Source organism: Lactuca serriola, chromosome 9 (genome assembly GCF_051521515.1).
Source record: "Lactuca serriola cultivar US96UC23 chromosome 9, Lser_US96UC23_V15, whole genome shotgun sequence".
NCBI lineage: Eukaryota > Viridiplantae > Streptophyta > Magnoliopsida > Asterales > Asteraceae > Lactuca > Lactuca serriola.
The window spans coordinates 35130802-35155326 of NC_136416.1; the positions used below are offsets into that span (position 1 = coordinate 35130802).

Sequence of the window (24525 nt, forward strand, 5' to 3'; positions counted from 1 at the left end):
CGACTAGGAGCATCGCCACTCATGCATAAGTGAGTGACAGAAACATACCGACCATAATCACTCGACAGATCACCAATATGAATGATTACGCCCAAAAAGGATTCCTATGCTCAATTGACTTCCTAACATGTCATCACTATTCCACCGTTACCACAAACATAGAAATGAATGAATCATAACCTTGCGTCGTAACTAATTTCCCATTCCGACCCAGGCATGTAACCACTTGATAGATCAACTAAGGGTACTATTGTGAACCCCATGGTTTGTAGTTTCTAGAACCAGTACCCTTTCACTGGTAACCAAGCTCACAATAAACGACTCTTGCAAACAGACAAGGATCCACAAACAAAGTAACCCAACAAGGAACTACTGATGCACAACCATGGCTTTCTAAAAAGTCAACATTTTACCCAACACATGCCTAAAACCTATCGGCCACTAGGCCACCAATAGCCTTTCCACAAGCTCAAAACACTCGGACTATGTCAATTAGCCTAGTAAATGAAGAATTAAGAGTCTCAACCACATAACTGTCGGGTCCCACCCACACAAGTCGTACACATGCTGGTTCAAAATATGTCGTGACACTATCTAATCATCGAAATGATAAGCTCACGGTACAACACTGTTCTTGCCATCATTACTCCACGAGCCTGAAGACTCACGACCATCACCTCAGTGGACCTATAAGCACTCGACCATCATCTTACAGACCTGCAGGAACCGAGTCAACATCCCTTCCAACACTTGCCATCTACATCACGAGACATACAAGTCTACAACATGTAAAGCATCCCGAAGTCTAGACTGATACTAGTTCAACCCCAGGCCAGTCAGGAAATAAGAAAGATATTCGAACGCTTGTTCCTACTTGAAAGCAATATATCGGACAAGAACCATGCAATAAAACCGGACAAAGAGTTCTCAGGCTATTTACGACTCCACTCGAAGAATGAGAAACCTTTGCAAACTGATAAGCCTTACCACACCCAGTGAAATCTCATCAAATATTATCCCCGAGTCAAACTTACTAAAGTACACCAAATCTAAGACACAATTTTCAGACGTCGGTCATGATGTGACCATCTTTGACACGTTAAACATTTCATATTAGGACTGTAAACGAACCGAACGAAAGACTTGTTCATGTTCGTTCATTTAAGTTAGTTGAACAAACGAATGAACACAAACGAATAAATGAACGAGTTTTATTATTTTTGTTCGTTCGTTCAACAAAATACATTGTTCATGTTCTTTCGTTTATATTCGTGAACATGTTAAAATGATTAACAACGATTAATGACTTTGTATATTGGATTGAGATACTCTCAAATGAGTCACGTTTATATTCGTGAACATGTTAAAATGATTAACAACCATTAATGACTTTGTATATTGGATTGAGATACTCTCAAATGAGTCAATGACTTTGTATATTCGATAATGAGTCATGTATGATCGGTCTTTATCAATACCAAAAACCCGTGAAAAGAAATAATCGCGTCCGTACACTTTGATTCTCTATTGAAATTACAGACGTACAATCAATAACCTTTCCACCTTCTGATAAGATTAAGCCACGAACCCACAAATTTCGACCATTCTAGTAAACTCCATTTCTAGAACAACACTAGTGATACTAATAAGATACCGACGTCATTTTTCGCCAAGAAGTTTATCGAGTTAGCTTCAATTCTCTCTTTGGCTACTCGTGTTTTTTTTTGTCGTATTTTATCTGTTTTTTTTTGTCTATGAGCTTTCTAATCTTGATATAACCCTAAAATCTTTGTGGGTTTTCAGTAAAAAGTTCTCCGAAAAATGGGAGACAAAGCAAATGATGAGTACTTCTTGGAGTATAATGAAGATGACGAAGTTCAATACGACGATGTCGAAAATAATGATAGTGACGATGGTAGCGATGACGATGCAAGTCGCAACTCTACGCGTTCTTCATCGCATTTCTCCTCTCGTCAATGGCCGCAGAGTTACAAGTTAGTTTCGCTTTCTCTCGCCCGTGTCTTAAGCTAGCTAGTCTTGTCCACCGAGTATAGCAACGTACAGCCTTCACATCATGCAGTACAAGCTACTATAGCAGTGCTATGGATTTGTCATATGTTGCTATGGAAACAGATCTGTTTCTCTGTGTTACTATTATTAATCTTGAAGAAGGCTAGAAATCTTGGTTTTCCACTTGATTTCTATTGAATCAGGGAAAACAATCGTCCGATTTGTTTAGGCGTATAATGAAACCTGTCATAATTATCATATATTATCAGTTAACATCTATTCTGGCAGAAGCTCCCATGGTCTCATGCTCGTATGATGTGGGTCAATCTTGATATTGTTCTATAAAATATGGCAAAAAGTTCGAAACTTTATATATAAGATGCTTTCTTGCTACGAACATATACACACACCTTGACTTTTGTAGTCAAAGGTATACCTTTTAAAAAGTTATATTGATTTTGTCAAAATTGTAATCTTTGTTATGAACTTGCTTAATAATGCTGAGAAATGATACCGATTTTAGAGCTGAATAGTTTATTCGACTTTAAAGTCAACCTAGAAGTTTGTTCATCTTTTTTTAATTGGGAGGAGAGCACATATTTAGCTACCCAATTAAAGTCCAATACGCAATTATAATGCTATTTTCTTGATTGCAGGCAGACAATTGATTCATATTCAATCACAGCAACACCAAATTTCGGACTCCTTAGATCTCCTTCTACCACTATATATTCATCCTTATATGATATTGGTATTGAAAGTAACTTTGATGCTGAAGCAAAAGCTCGGTTGCTATCCGAATGTGAAAAACTTTATAGCAAAGAGGATCTTGAAAAGATCACAAGGAAGATATCAACATGGTCAGGAAAGGGTTCTTTACACGAGCAACTTGGAGAACTTCCCATTAGCCATGGATGCAGTGTTACTCAGACTGTATTCAATGGTGAGAATCTCCAAAATGAATCTTTACAAATTCTTAATACTAAAGAAAGTGTAATTATCATTATAATGACTATATATTTTTTATAATATGGTGGAATAGCGGTGAATGTTATGGTTGGAGTTGGGCTTCTTTCTACACCATATACAATTGCACAAGCTGGTTGGGCAGGATTGGGAATGCTAGTTGTGTTTGGTGTTATATGTTGCTACACTGCTTCACTTATGAGGCATTGCTTTGAGAGTAAAGAAGGGATTCTTAGTTATCCGGATATTGGAGAAGCTGCATTTGGAAAATATGGGCGCCTCATCATATCTGTAAGTTGACATGGTCCCACCTGCTACACAGGACATGACAGAACAAGTTGTACTGTGTTTGACATGCATTGGACTGGTACCGAGACTCAGACCGATGTCAGCGGTTCAACAAAATTTTTAATTTTTCGTCCCACTCAGAAGGTGAATTGTCTGTGCAAAAGACGAAAATGCCCTTTCCATCATCATCATTGAAAATAACCCTAGAAAGTTTTGTCTAGTCCCGTTAAAAGATGTGACCTATATGATTTATAAAACTCCTTCTGATACTTATGGGTTTGGTGCAGATCGTCTTGTATACCGAGCTTTATGTAAGTGAATCAATGGCTTTGTAATGATTTGTTTCTCCCTTTCTGTTTCAAGTTTCAACAGCTTTACATTTTGAACTTTTTCAGTCATATTGTGTGGAATTCATTATATTAGAAGGAGACAATCTCAATAGTTTGTTCCCTGGAGTGTCCTTAAATTTGGGTGGTTTTACTCTCGACTCCATGCACTTGTTTGCAATTGTCACTGCTGTCATTCTTATACCTACTGTCTTATTGAAGAATGTCCGAGTAATTTCATATCTATCAGGTATCTTATACAATATTATATATATCTGCTAGTTGAAAATGAAGTTATATGAATAAATGCCAATTTTTTTGCAGCTACTGGGGTATTGGCTACAGTTGTGGTTATATTTTGTGTGTTTTACCTTGGGACAGTGAATGTTGGGTTTCATGAAAGTGGGCCCGCAGTTAAGTGGAATGGTGTTCCGTTTGCTTTGGGCATTTATGTCTTTTGCTATTCTGGACATTCTGTGTTCCCAAATATATACCAGTCAATGTCTGATAAGACCAAGTTTAGCAAGGCCATGGTAATAGGGTATGGCACCAAACATTTACTTTTGTTCAATTATTAAATAAATATGAAAAAAGTAAAATGTTCCATGAGCTAATATCTTTTTTTTATTATGTATCTCAGTTTTTCATTGAGTGGGGTTATGTATGGGGCTGTTGCAATAATGGGGTTTCTCATGTTTGGTGAAAGGACCTTGTCTCAAATAACATTGAACATGCCAGATAATGTGATTGTTTCAAAACTTGCTTTGTGGATAGTGGTAAGTGTCAATTTAAAATAAACAGTAAATAAATTACATTTTGGTCCCTAAGTATTACTGTTTTTTGCAGCTTTGGTCCTTATTTGATTCTTGTAATATTTTTGATCTCTGTCCCTAATAAAATGACTAATTTTGGTCCAGAAAATATAGTCATTTTACTTTGAACTCAAATAAGGACAAAATTGCAAGTGAAAACTTTTCGGGACTAAAGATGTAATAATTTGCTATGAGTATTAATATATGTTTAACAAATTGCAGGTCATCAACCCGTTCACCAAATATCCTTTTAATGATTATAACCAACTAGGAATTGAATTATAATCCTCCTTTATCGTTTTTAATTTCTATATCGTTTTATTTCACTTGTTACCTTGACATTCTATAAATATGCTTTGCTTATGAATCCATTGGCTAGTGCCATAGAAGAGCTGTTACCTGCAAGAGTCTCGAGTAGCACTTGGTGTTATGTTCTTCTCAGAACAGCACTAGTCCTCTCTACTGTCTGTGTTGCAGTTCTCATTCCTTTCTTTGGTAAGATGGAATCAGGGAAGGAACGGAATGGAATGGTTCATTCCATTGCTGTTTGTGTTATGTGATGAACTGAATCTTGTATGTTTGAACTTTGACTGCAGGTGCTGTGATGGCATTGATGGGATCACTCCTATGTGTAATGGTGGTAAGTATCCACTTTACTTGACCCCTTTACATTCAAAAATATTCTTGCAAGGCTATTAATGTAATTCTTGATTTCTTGTGAAAGTGAAAACTTTTAATTTGTATGTCCTTCAACACAGGCAATAGTAATGCCAGCTTTGCTGTTTCTGAAAATTCAAGGAAATAAGGCAACAACTACACAGGTAAGTCTCAGATCAAAACCGTGACATGTGCTCCTACACATGACAGGACAAGACAGATAACCTTGTACTATGTTTGATTGGGTCTGGGACTGAGACTGATGTCAATGAGACAGAAATTGCAATTTCTTGTCCCACTCAGAAAGGTAGAACAGTTTTGGGACAGAGACTCGCTCTTGATTTGTTGTTTGTTCAAAAAGACGTAAATGCCCTTTCACATCCTTAAAGTTGGCACAAGAATTTTTTTTTTTTTTTTTTTTTTTTTTTTTTTTTTTTTTTTTTTTGATGAAATTTTATATGATGCTTGTGTACACAGATTGCTTTGAGTATTTCCATTATTGTGGTGGGTATCATGAGTGCTCTCGTTGGGACTTATTCGTCATTATCCAGTATTGTTACGGAATATTGAGACATTTTTTGGGCCCACAAAGATGTGATTCGTCATTGTTTTAAGGCAAGATAGTTGTAGGAGGTTTTTTTTTGGTAGCTACCGAGAGGTTATATTATATGATTGTCATATCGAAAACAGCTCAATTTTATCACTTTTTTTTTTGGTTCCATGTAACAAATGCAATTTACTTGGTATATGTTACTTATGTTTCTATATAAAATTTGGTCATTATGAGTGGATAACACTTCGTACATTTAGGTGATAGTTAATATGAATTTCTTAAAGTTAGAAAAAATATTCAAGTTGGCAGAAGTCTTGTGTCAAAGGCCCAAATATAGGAGAGTATTATTTGTACTTTTGTATGCATGCAGCCATAATGCTATATGGATGTCACGGGCACTTATACACAAACTCTTAGAAATCCTCAAACTATTTGGCAAAAATAAATTTCTCATATAGTATTTGGTAGTTAATTACAACAAAAGCAAGATGATTAGATGATTTGAACTTAAATCGATTAGCAACTAGTTGTGAGATCCATGTAGGTTAATTTTTTTTAAAAAATTAAATATAAATATCTAAATATTTAAGAACTTTGAATTTATAAGAAAATAATGAATTCTTATAGTAGAAATGTTTTTTCATGTTTTAAATTTAAACAAACAATTTGAAAAAATAAATAAATAAACTAATAATTTTTATTTTGAGAATTTTGAAATTAAAAGGTTAGTTTATTAATGACATTGATATCCATTTATTACTATATTTATTATAATTATTACATTAAAATATTATATAAAATTTTAAAAAATATAAAAACTTATAAAATGACATGTAGAAAAAAAATTAATTCAAAATAACCATAAAATAACATTTGACAAATTAAATGAGAGTATGACAAATGGTAAAAGACTTTTCATTTATTAGAGTAAATTAAACATCGAATAACTCTCTCTCTCTCTCTCTCTCTCTCTCTCTCTCTTTATTTTTTTTCCTAACTACAAGCTTATCATGAGTTACATTTGAATTGTTTTCAAAATTGATTCTCGAGCTTTGATTGATTGTTATATTTTTATACACTACTAATGATCTTTCATATTCTAATGTTCAAAAGTTAGAAGAACAAGATGGAGGCATAAATGACAACAAGAAAATATGAGAATTATGAGCAAAATAAAAAAGTTAATTCAAACGAAAGAATTTGTTTGTTGGTTTTTATGAAAAAAATGTTTTTGGTTTTTACGAATGTAAAGTCAAAAGATTACTAGTAAACCTGGTAAAAGACCCAGAATCGAAAAAAAAAAATAAGGGATTAAAAAAATATTTATGTTTAAATTGAATAATCATAAAATGTAAAGTATTTGTACCGTTAACCATAGATATTACAATGTAAATGTTACAAGATTTTGGTTGAAAACATCCATCAACTCCAACATAGCAACAATGAAAACTTTTTGAAAAGCAAATTCTTATTTAGCAAAAATAAGAATGTAATATTGTTTATTTTATTCTATCCATTACTCTTATTAGATCATATGGTTTATAACTTTATTAATACTATATGTGTCGGTTTATATACTTTTAGTTCTACTAGTCTGTTCTAATAAATAAATATATATATTTTTCTATTGATAAGTGTTACAATATTAAAAATTCTCATTAATATTATATGCCATTTATCATGCCACCTATTATATTATATGTCAACCTATTAATTTTTATTTTTTTTAATTTAAATTTCCTACTCTAATTATATTAAATTAATAATTGATTCTTTATTTCAAATTTCACATTTTAATTACATTAAATTAATAATATTAAAATAAAAAATAAAATAAAATAAATATATATTATAAGATGATATAATTTCATGTATTTATTTAAATCAACTTTTATAATTTTATATAACTAAAAAAATTTCTTAATTTATAATTTATTTAAAATAACTTATTTGAAATAATTAATTAATAATTTCAAGTTTTTACTATGAAGGTTTAATTAATTTTGTAACCGTGATTTTTACTGGTTATAAACTAATGTACCCCGTAAATATAACTTTAGATCTTTACACTAACGAAAATCTATAGTAATCGTACATGATTATACTATCTTTACAAACCAAAACTAAATTACGCAATTTAACAATCAAATGTCACTATTTAGTTGGGATAATATTTATAAGGCGTATTTTTTTTTATGAAACAATAAAATCATATGATAAACTGATTTAAGATATGACTATAATAAAACCATAATATAAAATAAAAATATGACGTGGCATTACTAGTTTTGGCAAACATTGCAAAAAGAATTGACCCTGATAAACAAACTAATTTTAGAATTTTTGATTTGTTGCGGGAGCACGAACAAAATGGAATGGGTGGTGTAGCGATCTCCCGAATTTCAAGTACATTTTACCCTTCCATTCCCCCATTTACACACACTCGCCCAAGGTAAATCTGAGTGTTTCTTTCCAAAAGCCAGGTCCATTCTCTCTCGCTCACGATCACGATCACGATCAATCAACTTTTGCAATTCTTGATAGGTAAATCCTCTCGATTCTCGAATTATTATCATCATCTTTCTTCTTCGATTATACTCTCGAATGCGTTCGATTTCGCTTTCTGTTAACATAATCTTCGTTTTTGATTCTGTGCATGGCACTTATTTGTGATATAATTCGATGCGATTAACGACTGATCTGTTTATTTTGTGTTTGGAGACGATATCTTTTCCTCATTTTAATCCCATCATTCCGCTGTCATTTTATCGTCGAGATGCCTGTTTTGTTTGTTTCTTGTAGTGATTTGACGTTATGATCTGCAAGCATTTGTTTCTAATTCCATTAATCGGATATTACATTATGGAAACGATTTGAGATTCGATTATTTTATCGTCGGTTGTTTTCATGTACCGCAGACCTATAACATCTTCCACATTTACGATCACAAATTCGCTTCTCAATGATATCATCAAATTGTTCCACATTTGAATGTTGTGTTTCCCTGCGAACCAATTTTCCCCAAATTATACGTACATGACATATATTTGCTTACATATACATCTATCTTTGTATACACACACATACTTGTACATGCACATAAATACATACATATTCGTGTACGTATCTATGTATTAATTGATGTATTTTATGCATATTATCAACACATATACACATAAATTAGCCTTGCATTTTAGATTTTCTTAACTCTAGGTGGTGTGTGACAACTGACAAACGCTTACTTTTTCAGAAAACCATAAATCATTTTCTACACTTGATCTTGATATTTTCATGGTTAAAAAAAATTCTTTGCAAAACACTGTTTCGTTTTGTTATTAAATAGAAATCACAACATTTTATACATTCCAGATCATGTGAATAGAAAACAGAAATTGTAAATGTTACAATACGAGATCAAGTTGCTATGTTTTGCTGATTCTTGATTATGATAAATGGTTTTGTAAATTATCTTTGATGTATTCATGTTGGATGATCTATGTTCTTCCCAGATATTTTGTTGTTGACAACAATTTCGACATTTGACATCATAAAAAACTACCTTCCATGTCTTTTGATGATTATTGCACTGAATCTACATTTCATCTTTCCTGTTTCTTACAGGCTTTGAGTAAAGATGGCAGATGGAGAGGATATTCAGCCACTTGTCTGCGACAATGGAACTGGAATGGTTAAGGTATCAATTCGAATGTGGTATTGTAGTTTTGTAGCTAAACTACTTTACTCTCATACTCTTTTGAGGTCAATTGCTTCTTTGTTGTGCTTATTTTTGGGGCGTGAATTCCTATTTCATAGCCCCCCTCAAAGTAAATGCAGCATTTTATCCGATATATGGTTTAATAACAATGTTGGCCATTCATGGAATATCCAAAATATCACAAAAAATTGCAAAACATAGCACTTTGTGGGCCAAAATGCTACAATGCTTTGTTTTGGTTACTAATGGACATGTGGTCAAATCTAATTTTTCAAAAATGGAAACGCTAAATGCAAGAAATAACAATGTAGTTTCATTTTTCCTCGTATATAATTCCAAAATTGTTCATATTAAGACCTTGTAACGGGTAACTTGATAATTTGAAATCTAATAACATGGCCCATGTGAACAAGTTTTTATTCCACGTCACCTTCCAAATAGGATGTCCATGTGGAATACCTACTGACAGTCCACATAGGATGTCCATGTGGAATACTTGCAAACATATTTTTTTTTGCTTATATAATACACTTTGAGGCTTAAATTTTCTATCCAAATTTGTTTTCCATTTATAAAATTTTTTCTTAAACTTCTTAGGCAAATAAGCCAACAATGGGCTGAGCTGACATGGCAGAAATAGTCCACATAATTGTGATTTGGTGTCTATGTCTGCAAAGTAAAAATTGGGTTTACTGGTTACCCTTTAATCCAATTATCTACTTATGTAACTGTATATATTTTTAAAGTCCAATGCCTTAATTAGAATAAAGTTGAAAGTACACTGCTATACATAAATGAAAGTAAGTTGCTGTTTCTTGCATGTAGCCTAAATAGAAATGTTGTTTTCTTTCAAAAGTCAGAACATCCAAAAGGAAATTGTTAAGTTGATATATATATATATATATATATATATATATATATATATATATATATATATTTTGGAGTAGAAGTAGGCTGCTATTTGTGTGTTTACTGTTATTTAGGCTGGATTCGCTGGAGATGATGCACCAAGAGCTGTTTTCCCTAGCATCGTTGGACGCCCACGTCACACTGGAGTGATGGTTGGCATGGGACAAAAGGATGCATACGTAGGTGATGAGGCTCAATCCAAAAGGGGTATTTTAACTCTAAAATACCCAATCGAACACGGTATTGTCAACAACTGGGATGACATGGAGAAAATCTGGCATCACACTTTCTACAACGAACTCCGTGTGGCCCCCGAGGAACATCCGGTTCTTCTCACGGAAGCACCTCTCAACCCAAAAGCCAATCGTGAAAAAATGACCCAAATCATGTTTGAAACCTTCAATGCCCCTGCTATGTATGTTGCAATTCAGGCTGTCCTGTCACTCTATGCCAGTGGTCGTACCACCGGTAAGTAAGTTCCCTTAATTACATATAATTAATTGGTTACTGAGTGGGAGTGGTTGGTTTTGCAATTAATTTGCAGGTATTGTTCTGGATTCTGGAGATGGTGTGAGTCATACTGTGCCGATTTATGAAGGATATGCACTCCCGCATGCTATATTGCGTTTGGATCTTGCTGGGCGTGATCTGACGGATGCACTGATGAAGATTCTGACTGAGAGGGGTTATTCGTTCACCACTAGTGCTGAGAGAGAAATTGTGAGGGACATGAAAGAGAAGTTGGCGTATATTGCGTTGGATTTTGAGCAGGAACTGGAAACATCCAAGACTAGCTCTGCTGTGGAGAAGAGCTTTGAGCTGCCCGACGGGCAGGTGATTACCATTGGTGCTGAGCGTTTCAGGTGCCCGGAGGTTCTGTTCCAACCATCCATGATCGGAATGGAAGCTGCTGGGATTCATGAGACCACTTATAATTCTATCATGAAGTGTGATGTGGATATTAGGAAGGATTTGTATGGTAACATTGTTCTCAGTGGTGGAACCACTATGTTCCCTGGTATTGCTGATAGAATGAGCAAGGAAATTACTGCTTTAGCCCCCAGCAGCATGAAGATCAAAGTCGTCGCCCCACCTGAAAGGAAGTACAGTGTCTGGATCGGTGGCTCCATCTTGGCTTCTCTTAGCACCTTCCAGCAGGTAAATTTTTTACTCACACATTCATTGACTTTGACTTTGGCTTTGGCTTTCACATAAATAAATACTAATAATTATTAATTGTGAGTACAGATGTGGATTGCTAAGGCTGAATACGATGAGTCGGGCCCATCCATTGTGCACAGGAAATGTTTCTAAACATGAGGAGGATTGATGACACAGGAAAATAATAATAAAAGGTGGTACTACTGAATTGAGTACTCTGTCTGTTTCGTGAGAGGATAATGCTGCTGCCCATTTTATCTTCTTACATATTGTTCTACAAATTTTTTTCAGTTTTTTGGTAGTTGAAATAGTAATACAATCTGCATTTACATTTACATTTGCATTTGCACTTGATTGTTATTTTTGTTTCGATACTACTGTGTCTGTTTCTATAAATGAATTACATACGTCCCTTAATTGGAAACCATTTATTAATTCCCTTGTACATGCATGTGTGACGATGATTTCTTTTATTATATGCAATTATAACACTTGAATATGACTACTCCTTTTAAACTAAACATTATCAGCATTTTACCAAGTACTAGGTAATTTGGGAAACAAGATGAATACCGAATTCATCACATCCACAATATATGCATTTTAGAAATTAGAAAAAGTCACAACTCACAACCATACATGCTATTGGATTTTTATTACACATAGTTATCTAATCATCGATTACTATATTAAACGAATACAAAGATAGAAATTGACTTATGGATCCAAACGACATCACTACTGAAAAGTTAAAACCAAGTTTATTTATTAATATCTTAGGAACTTACGCCAAATATATATATATATATATATATATATATATATATATATATATATATATATATATATATATATATATATATATATATATATATATATATACTATAAATGTTTGCGGTTTCAAAGTTTTGATAAGTAAAATAGCCAACGGCTTATGCCTAACTCCAAAGGACTCCATATTTACAAAAAGACATAAAAATCATATTAATTATAAGATTTTTAAAAATTGATTAATATTCATAATAACATGTACATAATCCATACTAATAAAACAACATTACGGGGAAAGGTAAGGGGGCATCATCATAAGCGCTATCAATCAATAGTATAATGACAATCAAATATTATCTTCGATGACAGTTTTAATCCTATGTTGCATCAGGTGGTCTTAATTGGTATCGTGTTGTTGCTCTATAGTCATTTGCTCATCTTTGTTGTAGTCCCTGTCTTTGTTTTCTATTGCATTTTACTAGTGGTGTTTTAAATAATTGTCTCCAGTTCCAAGGAAAAAAAATTATTATTCATTTGAATATATCATGTACAAGTTTTTTTTTTCATGTTCACCATCATCCGCCGCCATCAAGCTGCAGGCATCCGGCGACTCTTCTGTTGCATGTATATAAAACTTAAACCCACTAATACCTCAACAATGGCAGCTTCCGTCTTCTCCTTGTCTGAGAAATGCAATGTCTGCAATAACAGCACAGGAGGCCTGGCGTCAAAACGAGTCATCTCCACTCTCCTCTCCCGAGCCCACAACAAGGTGTTGTGCGCCATGGGTGAAAGCCACATGAATATACTCCTCAATGCTTCCTTCATCTTCTGCTTCCCACCATTGTTGCCCTTGCAATCCCTGAGCCTCCTGATCTTCACCTTAACCATCGCTCTCATATTTTTTGGCAACATCCGATACATCTCATCCCGCACATCATCTTTTATGGTCTTTCTCACCATGTTTTCCTCCGCCATCATGATGAGGTTGGCGTAAAGAATCTGAAGACGGGAGCCGCCAACAGTATTGGGACCGGCGTCATGGAATACCTGATCGGTTTTGGCTTCCTCAGTCGGAATCGACCTATCGGGGTTTGGGTTTATCCGAGCCAAGTTTTTTTTGGATTTGGATTTCACGAGTTTTGACCGAGGAGATCTTGGTTCATGATGATGAACAATCCAGAGTCTTGGCCGAGGAGATTTGTTGTCAGGCGTTCTGGGCTCGATAAACCAGATTTCAGATGGGATTTGTGCAGTAACGTGTTTTTGTCTGCCGGTGTATGCGGTTGGTAAATCAGACACGTATGGTCCAAACACCATGCAAATCCGGGCATAAATTATGCATACAACTCTCGACGTCAGCCTAACCACTTTTTCGAAAGGCAGGGTCCATAAATTCGGTTTTGTGTGATGAACATGTTGTTTCCAGGGCTGCGCATGCGGTATTCTCCATTCAATGGCCGGGAACTTCATCATGTTCTTGAACGGCACCGGAGAATTCATTTTCTTCTCCGGCGCCGCTTCCAATCCCGGAGAACAATGCATCGAACCATACAAACCCAACGTCGCCGACAAGAATCTCTTCAACTTACGAATTTTCTTCTTTGTTTTACTTGTCCCATACTCAAATTTCCGTAAATCCGTCGTTCCTGATTTAATATCAGTGTAAACCCTATCGAAGGAATTCAACGTCAAATCCGAACATTTCCGGCCAAGCCTTGCAACTACGATTGCAGCTTTGTCAAGATCTTCGATCTTTTCCGCACACGCCAGGTTTAGGAGATACCCTTCGTCATCAGAATTGAGATAAACAACGCCTTTAGATTTAAAGATTTCTTTCCTGAGGTTCAAGATTTCAGGATCGGAGAGAGATCTGTAGAGGGAAAGAAGGCGGGATACGGTCTTGGCAGCCTCGAATACGAGGATTCCAAGGGGGATATTTGCGGGTTGTTCGTTGGGTGATCTTTTGACGCCGCCATTGTTGCCGTTGAGACAAGCAATGGAAGCGAAAGCCACCATGATTGGAGGGTTTGTGAAGATGTTACATACGTTTTGTTTTTGTTTTGGTGATGATGAAGAAAATGCGGGAGAAGGGGTAGATCATGAGGGTGGGGTCGGGGTTGGGGACTTGGGGTTATGTTCATGATTATGGTTTCCGATAGTTGGAAACGTTGTTGCCTAAAACTGGATATGGATTGTGGGCAGGGTGTGGTCGTCATAGGGGCTGTTAATCCAAGAAGACACAAAAGTCGTAAAAGCTGTTGATGTACATTTATACTACTAAAAAAACAAATGAGACCCTAGAGTATATTACACATGTTTAGTCACTTTACTTCCAAAGTTCCAATATTGGTATATATTTATACTACAAAAAAAAAATCCAAATTCAACGTGTCTTTAATAAAGATACAATATTTTATATATTGGATTTCCTTAAAGAAATACATGGGTATTTACTAAGAGCATCCACAAGGTGCAATATTCATGGGTTTTTATAGAGGCAACAAATCGTGTTATCGTTTCGTATTTTTATCTGACACGACACGATATGATGTTGTGTTTTTTTTAACTAACATGAAAACAAACGAATTAAAAAACGACAAATACAACACGACATGAAAAATATAACATATACTAAAAACTAGTTTATTTAATGAATACTTTATCAAATATAACACAATAAACACGAAAAACACTATAAAAAACTGCTAAATCGTGTCAATTTTGTGTCGAATTTTGAGCACAAACACGACACAACACAACATCGTGTTTTTTACAGTTAACACGAACACGACACGAACACGAATTCAAATTTCAGTTTCGTCCCAATTTCGTTTTGTGTCGTGTATTTTTGTCGTGTCGTTTCATAAATTGTCACCCCTAGGTTTTTATATCTTGGATATTGCATCTACACACGGTGCAATAAATTGTCATAAATTGCCACCCCTAGGTTTTTATATCTTCATATCATAACATAAACTTGTATGGGTAATTTGGGAGAACTTACTTGAGCTCGGTTGATTGCATGCACCACACCCTTTTCTCTTCTCAAAGTTCTTATTCTTTTTTTTGAAATCCCTTTTCTTGACGAAGTTCTTTTTATAAAAATGATTTTCTTTTGAAAATTTCCTTACCAAGCCCTCAGTTTGAGTTCAGTCACACCCGAGAGTGTGCCCGAATCCCTCAAACCAAGGCTCTGATACCAACTTGTAACATCCCGAAAATCATGACCAAAAATTTCTTTTAAAAACATTACTAATCCATAGCATTAAGTCATTCAAACATACAAAAAGGGGTTATATGACAAATCAGAGTATCTTTTCTAAAACACTTATTCATTTTATCAGAGTAAACATCTCAGGCTAAACTTCTTGGTGTGTGTCATGCGATCATTCTGAGCTCTTCATTCCGCTATCGGAAATACCTGAAACCAAAACTGAAAACCGTAAGCACGAAGCTTAGTGAGTTCCCCAACCTACCACATACCATACATATCTATTGAGCCATACATGTCATACATTATTCTGAGCACATAACCATATACTGGCCCCCCGCCCGCTGCATTGGGCCTCTCCCGCCATCAGACCCCGTCTGTCATCAGGCCCCGCCTGGCATCAGGTCCCACCTACCATCGAGCCCTGCCCGGTATACAAATATGTTTCCTTTAGGCCCCGCCCGCCATAAACATACATACGATTAAATAACATACTGAAACATACATAAACATTCCCTAACTATACCCTGCTCTAAGGCCTCGCCTAACTTGGGCCCCGCCCCTAGTATGCTACTGAAGTAGTGGAGCCCCGTCCACACTCCTACTAGTAGTGAGATACGGGCCCTCGCCCACACTCACATCCTTCCTAACACGGGCCTCGCCCCTGCTTTGCTAATATCGAGATATGGAACCCCATCCATACTCAACTAGTGATGAGATACGAGAACTCGCCCACACTCACCTCCTTACCAGGCACATAAAAGTATCACGAAGACAACAAGTATAATCTAATGCACTACATAAGAATCTTCCTCGGGAATACCCCGACATCGGACCCCCAGCCCGGAAGCATATTATTATCTAACGTACTTCGAGCTTACCCCGACATTGGACCCTCGGTCCGGATCCTATCATACCGACACATGCAAGAATCACAAAGACCTCTAGCATCCTAACATTCCTCGGGCCTCGCCCGACATCAGGTCGTAACCCAGAACATATATCAATAAGTGCCTAAGGCTATCCCCCGGGTCTTCCTTTCTATACATAAGCATAAGCATGAACATGAACATAATGGGCCGACATTGTGGCTGTAGACCCATGCACACAGTGAGGAGACTCACCTCGAATTGTTGAAATTGCTGATAACCCTCTGGCTGCTATCTAACAACTCTCCGAACTGCTGGTCCTCTAGCTCCCCGAGCTACCAATACCAAAAATAGCAACACTTAGCCTAACTGTCCTTAAGAAGCCAACTAAGTCATCTTTGGTCAAAGTCCTGGTCAAAGTCAACCTTCCAGTTGACTCGACTCATCGAGTTGTTCTGCCAACTCGCCGAGTCCATGTTCCTCAAGTCCCAAAACAACCACGACTCCACTCGTCGAGTCTAGCAAGAACTCGACGAGTTCTCCTTCATCTAACACTTTGGGACTATCTTCAACCGACTTGCCGAGTTCATCCTTGAACTCGTCGAGTTCGTCTTCATAACTAAGAAGATTGCCTTGGACTCACCGAGTTCCTCTTTGAACTCGTCGAGTAGTATGATCTTCAGGTCCATTACAGACCCAGACCGGTTGAGTCCTTTACTAACTCCATTTACTGATCCGAATCACAAACATAAGGGTTTGGGTTTGCGATCCGAATTGCTGAGTCCATGAACTGACTCGCTGAGTCCACCTTGTGACATCTCTATTATGTCGATTACAGTCCATTCCAACACCTTCAACCCATAAATTTGGACTTCTAATGCTAGCATTGCACGTAATGTTGCTAACTTTACATGCATGCAAGGTGCTATGGAGCTAAAACTCCTAATCCAAGCTAAAATGAAGGTCTAAGACATGAAATGGAGCCATAGCTGGATAAAGCTACCCACTTAGAGCTCCTCAAGCTTAGAAATTGTGACATCCCCATTTTCACGGCCAGAAAAGACCGCTGTTGTTTATGCTTTATAAAAATCAGAGTACCTCTTTTTAATAAAAATGTGCGGAATTTGTTCCCAGTGAAACATGATAAATTCGTTACCAAAGCATTTCCGAAGAAATGTATTTTTATTCATTTAAAACATTAGGATGTCATCGTCAATACAGAAACATAAGCATAAACAGAACTTACATTCGTTATCACTAGTGATCTATATCTCCTTAATCTCTCAGTGTAATGTGACTTCATATTGACACTTGTGATATAAATAAACTGAGTGGGTCAGGTTGGGAAACCTGGTGAGTACATAGGGTTTTCAACCCACAATAATATAATTATTATGTTTAATCATCAAACAGTTAACCCAATTACTCATCCCCATTATCTTCTTTAATCTTAAGGATCTACCCTAAGAATCAGCTATTTCTCGTTCATTCATTCCTAAGGAATAGGTACGAAGTCCATCGTTGTCAATGACACAGCTGTCAAGCACAACTGCTAGTTCTATCACTTAGGGGCAGCTGCCATAGTTGTGACATTCTATATGAGGCGCTTCTGCCGATATTGTCCTTTAGACGCTGCTGTCAAGGTTATAATGTTCTCTATTAGGCGCAGCTGCTGATATTATCCTTAGAGCGCAGCTGCTAGGATGTTTATCGTAGATCAACAACATCTACAGGTTGTGGCGCAGCTGCTAGTGCTCATCTATAGGGTACTAGGTCCATTGCTGCCAATGTTCACCTATAGGGCACTAGGTCCATACCACTAATATTCCTCTATTTCAGCTTTCACCCCTCATCCTTCATCTATCCATGTTTTACCCAACATATTTTGTAGATATAAAAATACATATACAGTTTAAAACATTTAAAACATGTATAAAAATCTCTCACCCAGTATAGACAACAAGTATTCAGACAAAATGCATACATAGCACGTAATTTATATTAAATACTTCATATCTATGTGTAAGATGAAAGTAACTATGCACTCGCCTGATTAGGTGGTGACTCTGTACTCGGACAACGCTTCGTTATCTCAAAACAATTTTCCCTCGACAAAACAACGGGTTTTCTCGAAAACTGGGCTTCGCTGGAGCAGTGTTCCTGAGCCGAAAGGCTCTTCTTCTTAGAGCCTTCGGGCGCTCCAGGCTTCCGCCTCGTGCTAGGAAGCTTCCCTAGGCTTTTTGGGGGGTTTTAGGGCTTAGAGAGATGTTCTAGAGAGAGAAAGAAGTGGGGAAAGGTGTGAGGAAAAGAGGCAGCCTCGAGCCTCTATTTATAGGCCTCCAGGGGCTTCACCATGCCATGGTGCCTCTCACCACATCGTGGTGTTGCGTAGGCTCCAAGTTTTCACCTGGTGCTGACACGTGGCATTGCACATAGGGTGGAAATCAGCTGATTTTCAAAAATTCATAACTTTTGCATACGAGATCCGTTTTCGACGTTCTTTATATCCACACGTAGGTAAAAATAGGATCTACAAATTTCATTTTGACTCCGTCGGCTAATTCTCGGCCGATCTTAAATTTAACAGTAAGAGGAGTTTAGACTGTAAAATGACCGCGAAGAATTCGAAATTCCTTCATACGGACTCCGTTTTCGTCTGTATTTTTACCGTTAAGCTCCTATTAATGAGATCTTAAACTCTCATTTAGGTCGCGTAATACAAAAACCGCTCGAACTAAAATTCGAGTTTCGGGCCGTGCACTGCTAAGCCGAATCTTAGAAAAATCATAACTTTCTCATACGAAGTCAGATTTGGGTGTTCTTTTAATGGATGTTCTCGGTTTAACGTATACTAAAACTTTGGTTTAGATCACTAAGGCTAAAAAGTCCTCCATTGTAAATTCACTATTTACGTCTCCCGGTGCCGTGCCGGTTTTGCCGTAAAACTTCGACGGGCCATAACTTCTTCATTATAACTCGGATTTCGGCGCTCTTTATATGTACGGAACCCTTGAGACATATTCTAGAACTTGGTTAAGATTAATTATTCTAAATAATCTTTTGTCAAAAAGTCGTTTTCGACCCCTATTATCTCTAAATTGACTAGCCCGGATCTACGGGCGTTACAGAAATGCCCATATCTAAAGTCCTTTTCGTCCTCAAAGGCTCAATACTCAGATTGGCCTTGGAAATGGCCCAAAAGTGGGAAAATACAAGCTAGAAAGGGAATCTAGATGATTAACAGCCAAGGTATAAGCTTTATACCTTCAAATGATCTGCAATGCTACCCCAACTCTGGATCTATAGCTTCTTCTTGCACCACCAAGGTCCTTCTTCCTTCTTCAAGCTTCAATTCACTCTCAAGGAAAGAACTAGCTCAACAATGGAGTTGGGTGGCTAGGGTTTCGAGTTCTGGACTAGAGAGGCCGCAAATAAACCCTAGGGAGGAGAATAGGATGCTTAAATAGGGCACCAAGTCCCGGAATTAGGGTTTCCAAACCCAGACAAGACTCGTCGAGTCCACTTGCCGACTCGTCGAGCCGTTCACTTAATCCGCGACACGAAACCCGCTCTGACTCGTCGAGTTCCTCCTTAGTCTCGATGAGTTGACCCCCTTTGACTTAGGGTTTTTCTTCCCTTTCCGGGTCTTTTGGATTCTCGGTGTTACACAGACGTTACATTAAGTCCTTAATGGGTTAAGAGTTCTTACTTAACCCTAATCGTCATTTTATGTGAAAACCCTAATCATGTTTGGGCTTCGAGTTGGGCCTTTTTTTAGGCCTAAGTGTTTGTGATCTTGTTGGGCCATCTGAGAACAAGTGTATAAATTAGGAAAAATTAGATGGGCTTTAGGGTAAGGCACATGTAAAGGGTTTGGGCCTAATTTGGAACATTAGGCCTTGGTTGACCTTTTGGCTTTTGGGCCTCCAGAGTGTGAGTTTGGGCCTTGGTTTTGGACCAAGCTAGGTTAGGGGTAAAATAGTCTTTTTACCCCAAGTATAGATTTATGGTTATGCATTAGAACCCAATTGTTAATTGGGTGTTGTTTTGATGACTGACACTTCAGAAATCTGTCAGCCAGCAGCCAGGGATCGTCTGTGTGAGTCGGTAGTGTGAGGTGAGTTTCCTTACCGGGTTAGTAGGTCGAAGGCACCAATGTCAGACCATGTTTATATTATGTTGTAAGTATGCTAGTTGTCTTTTTGACTCTTGCATGTGCTCGTGTTTATATGTTTTCTGGGCTAAGGCCCGATGCCGGACGGGGCTTGACGGATATTTGTATGGTATGTATCTCTATGATTATTGCATGTGCATGTATTTATTTGATATATGTTATTGTACGTTGGGCGGGGCCCGTTTTACCGAGTTCAGCTCGATGTTGGGTAGGGACTTATGTCGGGTGGGGCTCGATGTCGGACGGGGCCTGCTATATGTTTATTATATGTATCGTATGTGGTAACTTGGGGAACTCACTAAACTTTATGATTACGGTTTTTAGTTTTATGTTTCAGGTACTTCGATTTTCAAAAGGAAGAGCTCGAGATGATTGCAGAGCACACATCATATGTTCCACACTCTATGCTTTACTCTGATTTGATAATGTTTTGTTAATTATGAATCACTTTGGTTTCATGGAAATGATATGTGTTAACGCTTTATTAATTTAAGAACGAAATTTTATCTTAATTATTTTTGGGGCGTTTCATATTGATATTTTTTATATTATACAAAGTTAAATGGTTTTTTGCAATACTAAGTTGGTTTACTAGCAATTAAAGATTAGTCGGTGACTATAAATTGTAAATCTGTTAAAGTTTAATAAAATAAATACGACTAATATAAAAAAAAAAATAGGTAAATAAGTCTAAAATCATGACAAAATAAATTGATATGACTAATACAACACTAATATGTCATCAATAATGTTAAAATTATCGGAATTGACAATTTCATTAGGCATAATTTGATCACTAGGTGCTGCACGTAGTCAGTCGTGTAACGACTAGAGAATAATTGAAGTTTAATCCAGGACTAGTCCTTATTTGTACAATTTTGCTCGTAAGTCATATTCTTGCAAAAAAAACGTTTGTCTTGAACAAATTGATTTGTGTTTTTATATAATTTTGAAACTTTGATAGCCTCTTGGAAGTGGTAAATCTTAAAATTGACTTCCTAGTTATCTGGACTCATTTTGCATAACCAAAGTTTAGTTACAATTATCACCTCTAAACCTCATTTATAAGAAACCAATAGCGCTTGGCATCAATTTTAATATTATTTTCTTGTACATAAATCATGAGTAAGCAAAGATTTCATTGGTAAGATGCTAGTTTCCCAAGTTTTTAAAAGTATATGATAACGACTAATGAACATATTTGTGGTTGTATCGAAATTGAAATGCGCATTGGTGGTGGTATACGATATTATAAACATTAGTATATTTTACTAATTAATTAACTGCCTCGCTCGTTTTCTTCAATAAACTCAAGTCAATTCTCCCGAATTAATCATCTCGCGAACCTCGACTAGATATATATCCCTGTTTCACTATGATAATTCAACATATATACGTCCCCAAATTAAACAAAAAAAATAAATAAATAAATAAACATTCAAGAAGTATGATTATAATTATTACCTAATCGTTGAAGTTTACCTTGATTAATCTTTTAATCCGATCGATGGAAAAGATACTGGATTTTTGGTTGTTTAATCTATTTTGCCTTGCAATTAATATAAACACAATCCATATATTCCATATATGCTTTACAAATTGATTGCAAGCTAATTGACACTCATTGGTCTTTGATCTCCCTTTGGTTCACCAAAGACCAAATCAGAAAGTAACTGAAACTAATTAAGCACCCACAAACCATATACTGATCATCAGACGTCAAACCCTGTCTATATCTTTGTACTTGTTTTATTCACGGAATCACGGAAATTAACTAAGACCATGAGCATCCTTGGCTTTCCAAAGGCATGCACGCACGTAATATTCATTCTTGATCTTCACATAATCGAGGTTGTTGTAGTACTCCTCCGATGAGTGACGGAGGAGGGCGATGAAGAGGTTGAGAATCCATGGTCTGGCCGGAGCATATGAAAGTTGGTTGCTTGAAATCGCCCTGATTCGCCGGTGGGAAGCCTGACATAGGAGGATGACGGCGAGTCGGTCAGCGCCGACCGGAGTAAACTCTGCCCGGTGCTGTTCCTTTGTTGCATGATGGCCCTGTAAACGAAGGGAATTAATCCTTCCATTTGAGAGAGAGAGAGAGAGAGAGAGAGAGAGAGAGAGAGAGAGATATGGTCTGGTTAGGGTTGGGTTGAGGATGGTGGGGGTGGAGTAGTTGGTGTCGTTTATAGGGGTAGATGATGAGGACGTGGCGTAATCGTGTTGAGCAGAAGGCTTTCTACGCCATGCCAGGTGGCACGCCGAAAAGGACTTCACCGGAGAAACCCACACGCAGAATCGGAAAACGATGTCCTGGCCTGGTTTGCTTGCTGAAAGCAATGGTGAAACTAACACCCGCACCATCTTTACCAAATCTAAATATAATAATGTTTATCCATTTCTTAATTATTCCTTTACTATTTATTACTAGTATTAGTTGTCTAATTATTATAATATTTGTATTTGTCTATTTGACATCATGGATTCTATAAATAATACCCCCTATAATATCCACTCTTTAGACCAAGCCTAGTGTTTGAAAAGTTTATTTTTAAAATGTATCTTAATACCTTTCTAACAAGTTAGGTGATAGGGTTAGATGAATGTTTTTTTTTAATTATTATTTATTTATTATAATGCATATTATTTTTAATATGTTTTTTTATTAATAACTTAATCTTTCTTAAATAAAATAAATTAAAAACTGTTAATTTTAGTAGTACATTTTACACAACTTTCAACTTACTCAACGCATATTACTTGTTTTTATAAGGGAAATCTGCGAAAAAGTCACAATATTTTAGGTCAGTTTACGATTTAGTCCCAAATTAAATTTTGTTTACAAAAAAGGACAGATTACCGGCTAAAACTTCGGATTAACCCTTCGTGGCCGATTTCACAGATTTAGCCGGTATCTCGTCTTTTTTCGTTAGTTAATCCAAATTTTGGGGCTTTTTCATTAATTAATCAAAATTTTAGGGTTTTTTTCATTATTTATTACCAATAAACCAAAATATTTGGACTTTTCTAAAGATTACCTTTAAACTAATATATATTATATGATCTAATTTAATATGTACTATTCCATGTCTTCTTTCTTTCTTATCCTCTTCTAGGCTTACCGTATGTTTTTATCGGTGTCGTCAAACCCAACAACAAAAATTTCACTCATAAGCCTCGTTAACTCCATCAATTTTCCAAAATTATTCATTCATAACTCTATGATCATCTTTCAATCCCCTAATAAAGAATGGAGAAAATCCTTGTTGATTACGTGGATGTCCGTATTACCTAACCATGACTTAAACCGTGGTTCCAACACTTGGATGTTCCAGTTACCTAACCATGACTTGAACCCATACACTAATGGCGTTGTCCATAGTGTTGTTAACAATGGAAGACGAATCTCACATGTTCAACCACTGATACATTGGCTCGAGTCTTACTTATAACGCCCACAGATCCGGACTAGTCAATTTAGAGATAATAGGGGTCGAAAATGACTTTTCGACAAAAGATTATTTAGAATAAATAATCTTAACCAAGTTTTATAATATGTCTCAAGGGTTCCGTACATATAAAGAACGCCAAAATCCGAGTTATAACGAAGAGGTTATGGCCCATCGAGGTTTTACGGCAAAACCGGCACGACACCGGGAGACGTAAATAGTGAATTTTTGATAAATGACTTTTTAGCCTTATCAATCCAAATAAAATTTGTAGTATCTGTTAAACCGAGAACATACAAAAAAAGAACGCCCAAATATGACTTCGTATGAGGAAGTTATGAATTTTCTAAGATTTGACATAGCAGTGCACGGCCCGAAACTCGAATTTTAGTTCGAGCAGTTTTTGGCCTATGCGACCTAAATGAGAATTTAAGATCTCATTAATAGGAACTCAACGGTAAAAAGACAGACGAAAACAGAGTCCGTATGTAGAAGTTATGAATTTTACGCGGACATTTAACAGTATAATCTCCTCGTACTGTTAAATTTAAGATCGGTCGAGAATTAGCCGACGAAGTCAAAACGAAAGTTGTAGATCTTATTTTTACCTACACGTGGATATAAAGAACGTCAAAAACGTAGGTTGTATGT

General features: G+C 36.4%; 3 protein-coding genes across 4 annotated transcripts; 2 read left to right on the forward strand and 1 right to left on the reverse strand.

Annotated features, from left to right (window-relative positions):
• Positions 1–1533: 1533 nt before the first annotated feature.
• LOC145073109 (amino acid transporter AVT1A-like) lies at positions 1534–5853 on the forward strand. Of its 2 annotated transcripts, XM_079019667.1 has the most exons (13): positions 1534–1685; positions 1804–1994; positions 2667–2953; positions 3053–3267; positions 3552–3575; positions 3660–3840; positions 3915–4131; positions 4231–4366; positions 4625–4642; positions 4750–4897; positions 4999–5042; positions 5161–5223; positions 5537–5853. In XM_079019667.1, the coding sequence occupies exons 2-13, from the start codon at positions 1822–1824 to the stop codon at positions 5627–5629; spliced, it is 1599 nt and encodes a 532-aa protein (XP_078875793.1). In that variant the 5' UTR covers positions 1534–1685; positions 1804–1821; the 3' UTR covers positions 5630–5853. The 2 variants fall into 2 exon arrangements, with proteins under 2 accessions (XP_078875793.1, XP_078875794.1); XM_079019668.1 differs by lacking the exon at positions 1534–1685 and having other exon boundaries at positions 1701–1994.
• Positions 5854–7962: 2109 nt separating this feature from the next.
• LOC145073405 (actin-like) lies at positions 7963–11832 on the forward strand. Its single transcript, XM_079019951.1, has 5 exons — positions 7963–8156; positions 9234–9306; positions 10311–10704; positions 10781–11394; positions 11485–11832. The coding sequence occupies exons 2-5, from the start codon at positions 9247–9249 to the stop codon at positions 11548–11550; spliced, it is 1134 nt and encodes a 377-aa protein (XP_078876077.1). The 5' UTR covers positions 7963–8156; positions 9234–9246; the 3' UTR covers positions 11551–11832.
• An 865-nt stretch (positions 11833–12697) lies between these two features.
• Positions 12698–14254, reverse strand: LOC145073404 (protein PSK SIMULATOR 1-like). The gene has a single exon (XM_079019950.1). The coding sequence runs from the start codon at positions 14185–14187 to the stop codon at positions 12757–12759; it is 1431 nt and encodes a 476-aa protein (XP_078876076.1). The 5' UTR covers positions 14188–14254; the 3' UTR covers positions 12698–12756.
• Positions 14255–24525: the final 10271 nt, after the last annotated feature.